Here is a 14903-nt window from a genome sequence, read left to right as displayed (position 1 = left end):
GTGTACATATTTCTTTTTTTTTAACAAACCAGAATTTGTGAACACCCATGCTACATCAGGAGAAAATGTCATCTAGATTTTTACATTCATACATTTTTCCTTATAGCTGTGTAGATGTATGGCAATTGCTAGCTTACGCACTGATTGATAGTTCATGATCGGTCTTACGATTCACACAGGGATGGCACTTTTACTATTTTTGCCCGGTGTTTTTAAAAATAGTTTGGAAATGTAGTCATTTGGGGGCACGGTGACAGAACGGTTAGCATGTTCGACATACAGTTCTGAAATCAAGGGTTCAATCCCTGGTGGGCTTTTTTGTGTGGATTTTTACAGTTCTCCCCATGCCTGTATGGGTTTTCTCCAGGTCCTCTTGCATCCCAAAAATATGCATTGTAGGCTAATTTAGCCCATTTTGTCCCATCGTGCCCTATGATTGGTTGGTAACAATTTAGGCTGTACTCTTTCTGCCTGCTGGCACTACTTAACTGGTTCAAAGTGAAAGGATCCCGTGGTATCTGTCCATGGTCCTGAATCGTCAATCTAAATGCAGTGAATTTCTTACTTGCTTTCAATGAAACCAAGCAACATTTTTTTAAGTGTCTTGGCTCAATGGCAGTTGGTAAATAGAGAAGGCATGATTTAGAAGGCAACAGTTAGAAGCGTACAATTAAAAATATAATAGTATACCACATAATTTCAATAGAATAGAAGTATTTCAATGAGGCAGTGTCTGGCCTTTTAGTTTTCTATTATAATCGTGGATTTTGGAGTCATTTTCTGTGTATAGTACTATATTATCGACCAGAAAAAAATACTATTTTTTGCCCGCTAGATGTCCATCTTGTCCCACATATGCCAAATCTTTTTACAACGCCCCTCCTTGTTTTACGTTCATTCGAAGATGCAAAGTGATTCTTTGTTCGCCGTTGCCACTTCGTCTTCAAACTCGGTCACGTTAAAATGCTGTCGCTCAAGTTCAATATTTTCCTGACATCTGTCTAATCGGCAAGGAAGAGAATGAAACTGGACGACGTTTCCCGTCTTTGGATATGTTTCTCCTGGCTTTTGTTCCCCTTCTGGAGGGTGGCCTCAGCGCAGATAGTGTATTCCGTGACGGAAGAATCGAAGCCGGGGACCACAGTGGGGAATTTGGCTAAAGACCTGCACCTCGACGGCCAGGATTTGGAAAGGAGAGCTTTGCAAATATCTGGAGAGAATGCCAGGTATTTGGGGGTCGATGCTAAAACGGGAATACTTGCAGTAACGGACAGGATTGACCGAGAAGAGCTTTGTGCTCGCCGTGTCAAGTGCTCTTTGGAAGTGGAAGCCATCGCCAACGCGCCGCTCAATCTTTATCGCTTTGAGGTGAAAATTGTAGACATCAACGACAACGCCCCGCATTTCAGACTACCTGGAATTCTTCTCAACGTGTCAGAATTAGCTTTTACCGGAGAACGATTTACTTTGCCCAAGGCGTTAGATGCCGATGTCGGCAGTTATTCCGTCAAAAGCTATAAACTGAGCCCAAACGAGCATTTCTCTCTGGACGTGCAGAACGCCGGCGAGCAGTCCATGTCTGCCGAACTGGTGCTGCAAAAAGCTCTAGACCGCGAGAAACAGGCGCTGATCAAACTCACGTTAACGGCTTTGGATGGAGGAAAGCCCGCTAAATCGGGAACCTTGCCGGTAACCATTGTGGTGCAAGACGTGAACGACAATATTCCAGTATTCGAACAGGCTTTGTACAAAGCCACCGTGATTGAAAACGCGCCGCGCGGCACGAGCGTTGTGTCGGTACGCGCTCGCGATTCGGACGAGGGCCTCAACGGGGAAATCGTGTATTCTTTTATCGATCACGACGGCGACCACGAGATCGACAAATTTGCCATTAATTCGGCCACTGGCGAAATTACAGTCAACGGCGAATTGGATCATGAAAGCGGCGCCGCGGTCGAAATGAGAGTGCAGGCAAAGGACAAAGGCTTGAATTCGAGAGCGTCGCATTGTAAAATTCTGGTGGAAATCGCTGACGTTAACGATAATGCTCCGGCGATAACCGTCACGTCAATAGTGGACGTGGTGAGGGAGGACGCGCCGCTCGACACGATGGTGGCGCTCTTGACGGTAAAAGATAACGACGCGGACAAAAACGGCCTGGTGAATGTTCGGATCGTGGAGGCTGTCCCCTTTAAAATAAAAAACACCTACAAAAATCACTACACGCTGCTTGTCAATGGGGCGCTAGACCGAGAACGGGTTTCGAAGTATGACGTCACAATCAGCGCGTCCGACGAAGGCATTCCTTCGCTCTCCAGTACAGCAGTCATTTCCGTGCACGTTTCAGATATCAATGACAACGTGCCCCACTTTGGAGAAGCCGTAGTTCATGTTTTTGTCAAAGAAAACAGTCCCGCCGGCGCAGTTATCTACACAATGAGTGCAGATGATCCCGACGTGGGAGAAAATGCTAAAATTTCCTTTTCGGTTGTAAATAGTCATTTGCGTAAAGATGACGTGGTGCGATCCAATGTTAACATCAATGCTCAGAGTGGGGACATCGTGGCTTTGCAGTCTTTTGATTATGAGAAGTTAAAGACGTTTCAGTTTCAAGTTCAGGCCACGGATGCAGGCGTTCCTCCGCTCAGTAGCAACGTGACCGTAAATGTTTATATTCTGGATGAGAACGACAACAGTCCGGCCATTTTGGCCCCCTATTCAGAGCACGGCTCCGTCAACAGCGAGAGCATCCCTTATTCCGCTGAAGCAGGCTACTTTGTGGGCAAGATCAGGGCTGTAGACGCCGACTCGGGATACAATGCATTGCTCTCCTATCACCTGTCGGAGCCTAAGGGCAACAACAACCTCTTCCGGATTGGAACCAGCACCGGAGAGATCCGTACTAAGCGGAAAATGAGTGACAATGACCTAAAGAGTCACCCCTTGCTGGTGCTTGTGTCTGACAATGGCGAATCCCCCCTGTCAGCCACCGTGTCTATGGACGTGCTGGTGATGGAAGGCACAGCGGACAGCGGTACTCCGTTCAGACATGTGCCCATCAAGGAAGAGAGCTTCTCCCATTTGCACTTGTACTTGCTGGTGGCCATCGTGGCCGTGTCGCTGGTCTTCCTGCTCAGCCTGCTGGCTTTGGTGGCCTTCAGGTGCCACCGACAGGCGGACGCAAGTCTGGAGAGGTACGGTGCCCCCATGATCACCACCCACCCCGACGGAAGCTGGTCTTACTCCAAAGCGACGCAGCAGTACGACGTGTGCTTTAGCTCAGACACGCTGAAAAGTGACATGGTGGTTTTCCCCACGCCGTTTCCACCCGTAGAGGCAGAACTGATCAGTATTAATGGAGGAGACACCTTTTCCAGGACTCAGACTTTGCCCACGACTGAGAAGGTAGGCTGAGTTTGTATTGTGTATCGGCAGTAAAAGCAAAATATAACCCATAAGAGATTCTGCATTGGGTGAGTTTTAAAAGCTAGAGGATCTGTCCATGGTTCTGAGTTAGAGCAGGCTCACAACTGTTCTGGGGGCCAGCCAAGTTATGACGGGGATGGGCTAGCTACCAGGAAAATTGAGTCATCTAAGACACAGTATTCCTAGGAGAACTTGATATGGACTGCAAGGAAGTATTGTACGACAATAATAAATAACAAAAGTGGATGAACTAGAGTTTAAAGAAAAACTGAATATTGCTGTGTCTGTGTGTGCGTGTATAAATCCTAAATTAATTTTAAAAATGTATGCATCTCTTGTTGCATCCCATTTGCTCACGTATATATGCATAATGCTCTTTTCAGTTAGCCTATTTTGAATGTGTAAAATAGGGTTTTACATGGGGCCATTCTATTTGTCAAGAGACCCCTCTGTTGTGTTATTTTAAACTTAAGTTGACTTCAGACCCTTGTTGCCTGCTTACAACTTACAACTCATAATTTGTACATCGGAGCATTTAGACCTGTTATTTGCAAAACATAGCTTCTTTTTGCTGATGAAATGACTGACTCACTTATTTGGAGCATTTGATGTTGCTGCTGCATCATGAGTGAACTCATTTCGATGTCTGAAAATAGGCAAACTGTTTTTAAAGGTCTTTAAACTGACAACGTAGCATGACAGAAGTTATTTTGTATTTTAACAAGGCTGTGACCCCAATAGCTATCTTAAGATCAGTGTTGTGATTTTTTGTTTTGATTTTTGAGGTGGCTGAACATTTGAAATTTCAAGAAAAGTCTTATTTGGGAACATCTATAAAGATTATGTTTGTGCATTTTGAATATACAAATACATAGTGACATGTAAGAGTCATTTCAGATGACATTGTAGCATTTGCTGTTTATATTTTTTGTTGAAAGTCAGAGTACTGCATGCCTAAAAGAAGAACATGGAGGACACTTTTGGCCAAAACAATTTGTAATCCATGGCTAACTGTTGACTCCATATTTTATGGTGGAAAGATAAAGGAAGGGAGCATGACGATGCACCAAATAAGGCGCTGTTATTACATCCAGTAGCTCTACGCCAATCCCGTTAAATATGGATTTCCTCATTCGTGCGGCGTGCGATACGATTCACAAAGCAAACCTGGCTTCTTTTTCTCCCCCCTCCCCCTCTCCGTCCTTCTCTCCTTCCACCGCCGAGCGTTGAGGCGAGCAGCTGAGGGAACTAACAGGGAACTAACAGGGAATTAACGTCCATCGCCGCGGACACGTGTGCTGTCGGCCCTGGAGTGTCGCGAACATGATTTAATATATATTCATTAGCGCTCCTAATGAGCATGCCACACCAATAGCGTCGGTGCATTCAGGAAAGGCTTGGGGAAAATATTTTCATACATATTATTTGACATGCTTTGGAGATTCCCTTTTTTCTTGGTAAAGACAATTAAGCTTTGAGAATCTTTGCCACTGTGCGTCACTCAGACGACGTGACCTCATTCCTGGGAGTGGCCCAGCACAAACAAGCGTGCTCACCGCCGAATCTCCCTTGCCGCTTTGACGCGCGTGCACGTACAAGTGGGTCATCTTGCCATTTCAAGATGGCTGCTCTCTCTCTCTCTAAGCCCACGGTGGGCCTTTGCATCCCTTTTTTTCCTCCCCGCTTCCAATCTACGTTATCTTCCCTAAACTATGCCCGGAGCTCTCTCCTTGCATAAAAGTGCTCCAGCGCCTTTTCCGCAGCTTCAATGAAGGCCGAGGGGGAGGGGTGGGTAATTTTCCGCTCCCCGCTGCAGCTTCAGCACCGAGCGCGCCATCGGCCTTTCCGCTCTGCGCCGGGGCGGGGCCGCTCGGGATGGACGGCGGCTAATGTGCTCCGTTGCGGGAGAGTGGGGGCTCACCAGGAGAACCTTTTTTCCCCCTCGGAGCATGACGTGTAATTCCATGATCAATGTTATGCAAATGCCTATGTGGCGTATGTCAGCATTTACCTTGTGTTTTACCTTCTAGCTCCCTCCGTGCTGAATTATTTAATTGTCCTTTTCTGCATGAGGCTCACCGCAAAATAGTTTTTTTTTTCTTTTTTTTTTGTACTGCGGTAGAAATTGGATTGGATAACTTTATTCATCCCGTATTCGGTAAATTTCGTTGTCACAGTAGCAAGAGGGTGAGGATGCAGGAATAGGAAAGGCATTTTAGACATAAATAGATAGGTAATAAGTAAGTTAATAAATAAATACATGAATAAATATATAAATAAATAAGCGATGAATGATGAAATGAAAAGCTTGGTAGGAATATTTGTTGTCACTTTCAAAATGGGCTCATTGATCCACTTCATTTTCCTCCACTCTCGTGAGGACCACTTCCTGTTTTTCTTCCCTCACAAGGGCGTGTCCTTTGTGCGAGCGAGGCAGACGTTACCATGGAGACGGCTCTCAGCCTGCACTAAATGATGCGCCCGCCTACGCCCAAACCTCGCAGAGACGTGGAAGGTTGTCGTCGCATCAGAAATGGAAATAGCAAATGGCGGGAATGACAATTTGAGCGTGAAAGAGGGAAACGAGAAATTGGGAATTGCAACAAAGCAGTAGCCTTTTCTGTGAGCCTCGATTCGGACTAGCTTGTGGGGAAAACACATTAAGTAGATGGCATGTAGTATCTTCAGGGGATGATTTTTGAATTTGAGCATTCATCCCCGGCATTTGGATGCTGTTTGGTGTCATTGGATTGCCTTGTCACGCTCACAAGCTCAGCTCTGTCCTCATCCCAAATGGCGAGGATGAAAAGCCAAGGCATTCAAAGAGGGAAAAGTCCGAAGTCTGTCTTTCCTGATAGCTTTGTTCAGCTGCGGTTTGATTTATGCACCAGCTGAATGGGGAAGACACTGTTTAACCCCAGAAGGAGGGATTTGTACTCCGTTTACTTCTCTCTCTCTCTCACTGGCCTTTATTTGTGAAAGCAACATCCGCAAGGGATGAGCGCCGACAAACACGACCCGCCAAATGTCTTCTCCACACTGCGTAAACCCGTGTAAAGGGATTTTGGGGACAGAATATGTTAAAGTGCGCATTCAGGACAAGGTGATACGAGGTGCGCATACTTTTGTGACCGTCATGTATGATTAATGTCAAGATTGGTGGTGGGGAATTATTCTAGTCGTGAATTTGAGGGATGCAATTATAGGCTTAGTTCTCACAAGTGGAAAAATAAAAAAGGGCAAAGATACCTGTCTGACCTGGAAATATATTGAACTCAAACACAAAGGATGACATTTAGTTTGTCCTTTAGTGAGTGAGATCAATTTGGTTCATTGTTCTTTCAGGAAAAAAAGGGCCTTATGGCCTTCTCTGAGCTTGCGTTATCAATTTTGGGTCACTGCAGTAAAAATGGGAAAGAAAATGGCTGCCCTTGGTCTACCGTTTGGAGCTTTTGCCCTCTCTCTCTCTGTCCTACTCAATTCACGTCATAGGTGGGATTATGCTTTAGAGAGATTTGGCTTAATGAAAAAGATCAGAGGATTGGGAATGGGCTGGTCATCACGTGTCCGTCTCTTGTCCTCCCATTTCATTCCAACAGAGGGACCACTCTTACTGTGTCATTTCAACTTGTATCCAACACACACATGGCAATTAGGAATTCAGTGGTTTGTGGCGATATGATGTTGTCCATATTTTTTGGGGAAAAAAGTCTCTTCATTGAAGAGTAGTTGGTTACAGTACTTTCAACCTGGGGCATGTTTTTCCTCTATAAAAATACAATGTTGTCACGTAAGGAGCAACATTACGAAACAGAGTGTTTCCGTGCAGCTACTACTCAACCCTCATAGGCCAGAAGATAGAATATAAATGCTTTTTTGAATGGCCGCTTGCAGTATTAATGACGTTGGGTCTTGGGGAATGGAAAGGTCCTTAATACACCAGCTTTTTGCATCATTAATGAAACCGGGGACGTCCATATTATGGCAGAGTGAAAAATCCTTTCTATTATTAAATTGGGAAAATGTGGCCTCGCTTCTCACCTCGAGGTTTCCCATTTTAACAATGGTGGGTATCGCTAAGTATTTTTGAAGAGAAACATTTCGCGTGGAATTGCGGCACGGTGCCGCGCTCGTTGATGCGCGTCATGCGCCTGTCAAATGCTGACAGCTGTATATGCGTCACCCAGGTGTAAAACAGACGGTCTCACGTGGTGGCATTCAATTAATGATGGGATAATTAAGTGCGATGTGGTCTATGGTTTTGAAAAACGTCTGAATTGAACCAATGATGAGTGTGTAAAGCCAGCGTCATGTTTGCTCTTCTGTATTGTCCCCTCTTTTCTTGTTGTGCTCATCCCACTGGGAAAATCTGCTAAATGTCAGCGATGGCATGCAAAGTCACTGCAGTCAGTTTTCTCACGAATGCAAGCGCATTCGTTTCAACGAGCAATTTGTTATGGTGAGCGTGCGTGTTTGTCTGAACCCTAATCGGCGTTGCTAAAAATTCTTTCCTACTCCCAACTACAAGTGCTACATCGGCGAAGTCGTTAGAGATGAACAATTCCAAAATAGTTAATTAGGTCTGCAGCTGGAGAACAGATTTCCCATGCATGTTGTTTGCGTTTTTGTGGAAGGAAAAAAAACTTGAGCGCAACATCTCCTCCTCCTCCTCCGCTTCCTCTTCCCCCTCGCCGACTGGGAACGACTGCACTCATCCTCTAGCAGCTTCCGAGTGAGTCAGTGTCTTCTCCCTCAAATGATGCTACCTCGGCTGGGGCAGTCTGGGAGAAAGTGACACCATGTCCGCAAAAGAGAACAATATTTCGAGCCCATATTTGCTAAGACAAGTGGATGTTTACAGCAAACAATTTTATAATCAAGATGATTTCCATTCCTCAGGTTGATTATGATATGGCTAGTGTTCTGTAGCCTGGAATAAACTTTTTTTTCTTTTTAAATCCAGTGTAGTTATCTTTCCAAACTACACTCTGCGTTTGTATTAGTTTTTTCCCCTCTTGTAATGTCAGCGTCTGCAAGTGAGTTATTGTTACTTTAGGAGGAATGCATTTTCCTTTCCAGATTCCAGATCTCCCTTCAATTTTCTACCACAGTTTTAGTTTAATGTATAGTTGCGTTTTCAAATTGGGACTTAGGAAATAAAATATTGCATAAGAAAGCATATCATTTCCGTATGTTTTTATCATGATCATCATTTGTACCTTTCATGCTTGCCTTTTTTCTTTTTTTTTTTGCCTTTCTGCTCTTCTTCAATTTCTCTTATAAGTTTGAAAGACGGCAAAAGCTTGTCGATTGTTTTTATCCGTTCATGCTTGGGAAAGGGCGGCGGCGCTGACAAAAAAAAGGAGAGAGAGGTTTTTTTGTTTTCTTCGGCACCTGCCCGCTGCAGATGCGACTCCGCTGCTCTATTATGACCTTGAGCGTTAAAAATGACCTGTTGTCGTTATATTTGCCTTCTCGTTCGGTTCATTTGATCGACGGCGAAAGGAAAGCTGCGTCGTCGGCGTCGACCCCCTCCCTCGCTCCCTCCCTCCTTTTGCCCAAACGGCAGCACCATGGCGCAGGGAGGGAGGAGGAGAGAAATCAGCTTTGCTCGGAGGGCAAACATTTTCATCCACAACAACGCAAAAATGGACACCGAGCGAGCAAATAGGAAATCCGAACGGGCACCGGCAAGGTAGCGACCGCACGTGGTCACGTGGCAGTGGGGCTCTTGACAGAAGACGCGTGTCTGTTTTTCCAAAAACAACAACAAAAGGGAGACGGGTTCGGATTGGCTCCCCGCGATGGCAACAACGGCAGATTGCAGATTGTGTTTAATTTTTTTAATATACGGTGGCTTCACCACGGGGGAGATTCGATACTCGGTTCCCGAGGAGCTGGAGAACGGTGCACAGGTGGGCGATGTTGCCCGCGATCTCAATCTGGACGCGAGACAATTTGTCAGCAGACGCGCTCGGGTGACACCTCAGAGCGGACGCAGGTACGTCGCCGTCCATCGCGAAAGCGGCAAGTTGGTGGTGAACGAGCGAATGGATCGCGAGAGCCTGTGCCCGGCGAACGCCGCCACGTGTTCGCTGGACCTGGAGCTGGCTCTGGACGGGCCCCCGGAAACGCATCGCGTCAAAGTGGATATCGCCGACGTCAACGATAACGCGCCCAGGTTCCCGCAGTCGGAGTATTTCCTGGAGGTGTCCGAATCCGCCGTCGCCGGTTCCAAGTTCCACGTGGAGGCGGCTCTGGATCCGGACGACGGCTCCAACTCGGTCCATCGGTACCACCTGGACCCCAACCGCCATCTGAGCCTGGATTCCGTTAAGCCCCCCGCTAATAACAAGCACATTGAGCTGATTTTGAAAAAGCCCTACGACCGTGAGCAGATGCCGTCCGACGGGCTCGTCCTGACGGCGGTGGACGGAGGCACCCCGCAGAGAAGCGGCACGGCCAAAATCCACGTGCGCGTCCTCGACGCCAACGACAACGCGCCCGCCTTTGACCGCTCGGTGTATCGAGTCAAAGTGTACGAAAACTCGGCCCTAGGCACCCCCTTGATTCGATTAAACGCCACGGATGCGGACGAGGGCCCCAACGGGGACGTCTTTTACTCCTTCGGCAGTTACACTCCAGAAAGGGTGAGACGAATGTTTTCCCTGGATGCCGACACGGGCGAGATCACGGCCAAGAAGGCGCTCGACCGCGAGGAGGCGAGCTCGTACGAAATGTACGTTCAAGCGACGGACAAGGGGCCCGCCGCCGTGCCGGCGCACTGTAAAGTGGTGGTGGAAGTTTTAGACTTGAACGACAACGTCCCCAAAGTTACCCTGGCTTCCGTCAACTCTCCCGTGCGCGAGGACGCACGCGTTGACACGGTGGTCGCCGTGATCGTCGTAAGCGACCGAGATTCCGGAGCTAACCGGGGAGTGGTCCTGGAGCTGGCGCCTCCCTCTCCCTTTAAAATCAAACATTTCCGCAACCGCTACGCCGTGGTCACCTCTGGCGTTCTGGACCGCGAAAGCGTCTCGTCGTACAATCTCACCATTCGCGCCACGGACGAGGGCGCCCCCCCTTTGTCGTCCGAGGTGACCTTCGCCGTGGAGGTGGCCGACGTCAACGACAACCCGCCTCGCTTCGAGCAGACCTCGTACACGGTTTACGTGAGCGAGAACAACGCCCCCGGTTCGCCGCTGTGCGCCGTGCGAGCCGCGGACGCCGACTCGGGCGAAAACGCTCGCGTGGGCTACGCCATCCTCGACGACTACAATTACGGCGTCCCGGTGGCGAGCTACGTCGGCGTAAAAGCCGCCACGGGCGAGGCCTACGCCCTGCGGACCTTTGACTTTGAAAAGCTGCGGGAGTTTCACTTCCAGGTCAAAGCGCAGGACCACGGCGGGCTTCCGCTGAGCCGCGTGGCCACCGTCTACGTTTACGTGGTGGATGAGAACGACCACCGGCCCAGGATCGTGTACCCGCCCGCCGATGGGAGCCGCGACGCGGAGACGCTGGCGAGGGACGCCGAGGCCGGAGCCTTGGTCGCCAAGGTGGTGGCGTGGGACGGAGACGCGGGCCGGAACGCTTGGCTCATGTACGCCCTGCGCCCGTCCGACGCGGCCGCCGACCTCTTCAAGGTGCACGGGCGCACCGGGGAGATCCGCACCACCAGGCGCGTCACGGAGGAGAACGCCACCTCCTTCGCTTTGACCGTGGTGGTGAGCGACGACGGCCTGCCGCCGCTCTCGTCCACCGCCACGGTCCGCGTGCGGTTGACGGAGCTCCCGCCCAAGTTGAGCGGCGACCCCAAGCGCGTGATCAGGCCCGAAAGCCCGTTGATGTTTTCCCACGTCACCATCTACCTCATCATTGCCTTGTGCGCCACCACCTTTGTGTTCTTAGTCACCGTCTGCGTGCTGGCCATTGTGCGTTGCCACGCCTACTGCGCCCGTTCCGGCTCCCCTCGCCCCGCGTCCGAGACCGCGCCGCCCGAGGGGAGCGCGGCGGCGGCGGGCGCGGGGCGGCCCGCCTCGGCCGGAGGCCAACCGGGCGGCGGCGTGGTTCTTCGTCGAGACCTCAAAGTCGAGCCGCGCTATATCGAAGTGCGGGCAAACGGCTCCGTGACCAAGACGTACTGTTACAAAACGTGCCTGACGGCGACTTCGGGGAGCGACACCTTTATGTTCTACAACACGGGGCGGCCGCACAGCGGCACCTGGGGCTCGGGCTACGTCACCAGCCACAGCGGATGCAGCCAGATCGTGGTTCGCCGCCTCAGTATGCCAGATGCCAACGCCATTCAGGTGTGTGCGTCCTTTTGCTCTGACGTATGTTGCCAAATGTGACATCCCCTCACCCTTTTGGCCCCTCGCCCACACCCAATCCATTCCGTCTAATCCTACTGGATTGTAAATCGATTGTCACCCACGGCAAAGAAGCACTTGTTTGACCGAAATGGTCTGGACGTCGATGGGCGTCAATAGCCATGAAACGTGACCTTGACTTTAAATCGATTGGGCGGGCGTCTATCGTCGTCCCGACGGCTGATGTCGGTCAGCATATCCAGTACATAACTGTCATGTTTGAAAGGAAATTGGCTTGCCTTTGCACTGCTATATTTTGTTGCACAGGTTTTTGACAATGATGATGATGCGTCCTCAATCTGACATCTCTGACTCCGTTAAATAGAATTTCATTTTCTATGATGCAGCCCTTTTTCCCCCCACGTTATTGTGATCATGAGGTTATCAATGCGTTCGATTTTCTATATAGTATTATTAGTTGTCAATTGTGGAATGTGTTGCTTGAAAGTTGCTTGTTTTTGTATTTTTCTGGCAGTAAGGGTTGCTAATTGAAGGGTGTTTGCTGCGCCTTGGGCTTATGGTGTTCCTGTGAAATCTGTCGTCTACATGAAAAATAAAAAAACTGACCTGCACGGTTGCCAAGTTACAGCAAAAGAAAATGCCACATCAAATTTATTTGACAGCATGGCTCATGTGATAATAATTTTTTTGCAGTGCTGCCGTGAAGGGGAAAATCTGCAAACACAGTTTATTTAATATGGTTCATTTAATATTTATTTAAATGAAGTACTTAATTTCTGTCGCTCTCTCTCTCTCTTTTCAGCCCATGATGCCAAATTCTGACTGGAGATATTCAGCCTCACTGAGAGCAGGTGGTGTCATGCAGAGGTAAGCCACCACCCACTTGCTTTTAAAATAAATAAATAATAATAACATACACATGAATCATAGTCATTTTGGAAGCTTGATTCGTGTGGCCTGTCCGTTATTGCAGCCCTCCGACACTTAAAAAATAAAATCAACTCCTCTACAGACACCGTCGTGCAGACTTGATTCAAATGGCTTCTTGTCATTGGATAGATTGATTAATTACATCACCTGTGCTTTCAATTTGTTGTAAAGTGGTGTGCACTTTACCAAATGAAAGCTCAAGTTGCATCAATGAGTGAATTTTGCTCTTTTCTATTATGCATGATGTTTGCATGAAGCCATTTTTCTATATGTGTGAGGGTCTTGTCATTTTCGGGCCATGTTAAGACCAGAAAGTCTACATTATTAGTATTTGGCAGATGTCGGCATAATTACAGCTGGGATTTGCGCGTGTAAATCGGATGAATTTATTCTTTCCATCTCTCACGTATTTTAGTTTATGAGCAAAGCCCCCCAAATGGCCACGAAGCTCACTTTCAATTTCGGTTGACACAAATCGCCGCATGTTGGCACTGACCTATTTTACTTAATCTCATGTATAATTTCCCTGTCATATTTACAACATTTAATACAATAATCTGGCATCATTTATATTTTAAATAACTTTGAAGCAATGTAGCATCAAGTAGATATTGAAAGATAACCATATATTCCAATGATTGATTAGTGCAACGTTGTGAAGCAACATTTTTAAAGGCTTCTTTTCAACAAATTGCTCAGCGAGCGTTTATATATTCTTACACTTGTGCATTAAGTGATTTATTTGAGATTTTGTATGTGTCTGTTTTTCTTTTAGTTCAGTTCATATGGAGGAATCCGCGGTGATGCAGGGAGCCCAGGGGGTTCTGGTTCAGAACTGGCCCACAGCATCAAGTGCTGCTGGTAAGAACAAGTCCACAAGAAATAAAAAATACATCAAAAGCCTTTATTGTCATCACACACAACTGTGTATAACAAAATTGGTGGTGCTACTCCACAAAGTGCATTTTCCCATTAAAAAAACATAAGTAATATAAAAATAGAAAAAGTCACATCCTGGCAAGGTAAATATTGCACAATCTAAGATATTGCTATTGCACACCCCAAAGTTATTGCACAGAAGGGATTGTGTGCCGTGTTAAGACACGGGGTTTCAATAGATAGACGGGGGTTGGTTGACGAGACGATTGCAAACACCTGGGTCACTCACACAAGGGAAGGAAAGCTAGTAAACACACAGCAAGTGGCACTCATGAACAATCATGTGGACTGGACACTCAAGGAAAAAACTTTTCAGCCACCGAACCCCCCAAAAACATGATATGTTGAGAGGGGGAAAAAGCTATTCATAAAGAGTGCGTTTGAGCAGGTAGCACAGAGAATTATAGATTTTAAAGTTGCTTGTCACATTATCTTGAGTCATGGGCTCTGCTATTTATAACCAAGTTGGCTTGTTTATCAGGCAAGCAGCCCTCCTCAGATCAATATGCATGCACTTGAAATTTTACTTCAATGTTAAAGCAATGACTTGAATCATGCTAACCCCTTCCACATATATAGACAGACTTATTGATGAATAGATGAGCTTGGATTTCGTCCACTCTGCGTCGTGCGTTTTTAGAATAGGTTATTTGCGTCCGGGGGCTCGACGGGGGAGGGGGTGCCTTCGCCGTGTGACAGATGGAGTGCGGCCCACGCCCATCTTAAGAGAGCCACATCGGTGGAATAAGCGTTCCGCCGGCTCCTTTACTATCTCTCCGCAACGAGGGCACGTGGAGAGGAGGTGATACAAAATGAAACCAAATAAATTGATAAATCATGGCCATTTGGCGTTCGATTTGAGGGCCCCCGCCGACCGTCTGGGGAAAAGAAACGTCATCGCGGTGGCTGTTGCTACGCCGGACGGGAAATGGAGGAGGGTGAAATTTGAGCGCTCGCAGCGTGATTCGCCGTCACCCATATCCCGCTGCTTTAGCAGAGGAGGTTGTTGCCACGGCAACCATTCACCAGCGCCAATTATCGATAAGAGGGGAGCGGGCGCCGTCGGATGCGGGGAGGTGGGAACATATGGTGTTGGCCGGAGGATGCGGGAAGGACGATGGGGGGAGGAGAGAATCGTTGGGAGAAGGGATGTGTTGCAGAGAAAGAGAGATAGAGAGATAAAGAGAGAGCGAAAGGGAGAACTGCAGGTATAAAGTGGAAATGGAGCAGGAATGACCTACATTCACTAGGGAGCAAATATATATACTGTGGAGCTTG

General features: G+C 47.8%; 1 protein-coding gene across 18 annotated transcripts in view; it reads left to right on the top strand.

Moving 5' to 3' along the window:
* LOC144081924 (protocadherin alpha-C2-like) overlaps nt 1–14903 on the top strand; it is a 91110-nt gene that overhangs the window by 72694 nt on the left and 3513 nt on the right. For 16 of the 18 annotated variants that reach the window (XM_077608491.1, XM_077608498.1, XM_077608499.1 and 13 more), the window contains 2 exons: nt 12559–12623; nt 13462–13547. In XM_077608491.1, coding sequence (XP_077464617.1) covers nt 12559–12623; nt 13462–13547 — 151 coding nt within the window. Of the gene's footprint in view, nt 1–848; nt 3406–4231; nt 11736–12558; nt 12624–13461; nt 13548–14903 lie in introns of those variants that run through there. The other 2 variants (XM_077608484.1, XM_077608481.1) reach the window with 2 other exon arrangements.

The sequence above is a fragment of the Stigmatopora argus genome, chromosome 9 (assembly GCF_051989625.1).
Source record: "Stigmatopora argus isolate UIUO_Sarg chromosome 9, RoL_Sarg_1.0, whole genome shotgun sequence".
Taxonomy (NCBI): Eukaryota; Metazoa; Chordata; class Actinopteri; order Syngnathiformes; family Syngnathidae; genus Stigmatopora; species Stigmatopora argus.
This window is presented reverse-complemented; position numbering and strand designations above follow the sequence as displayed.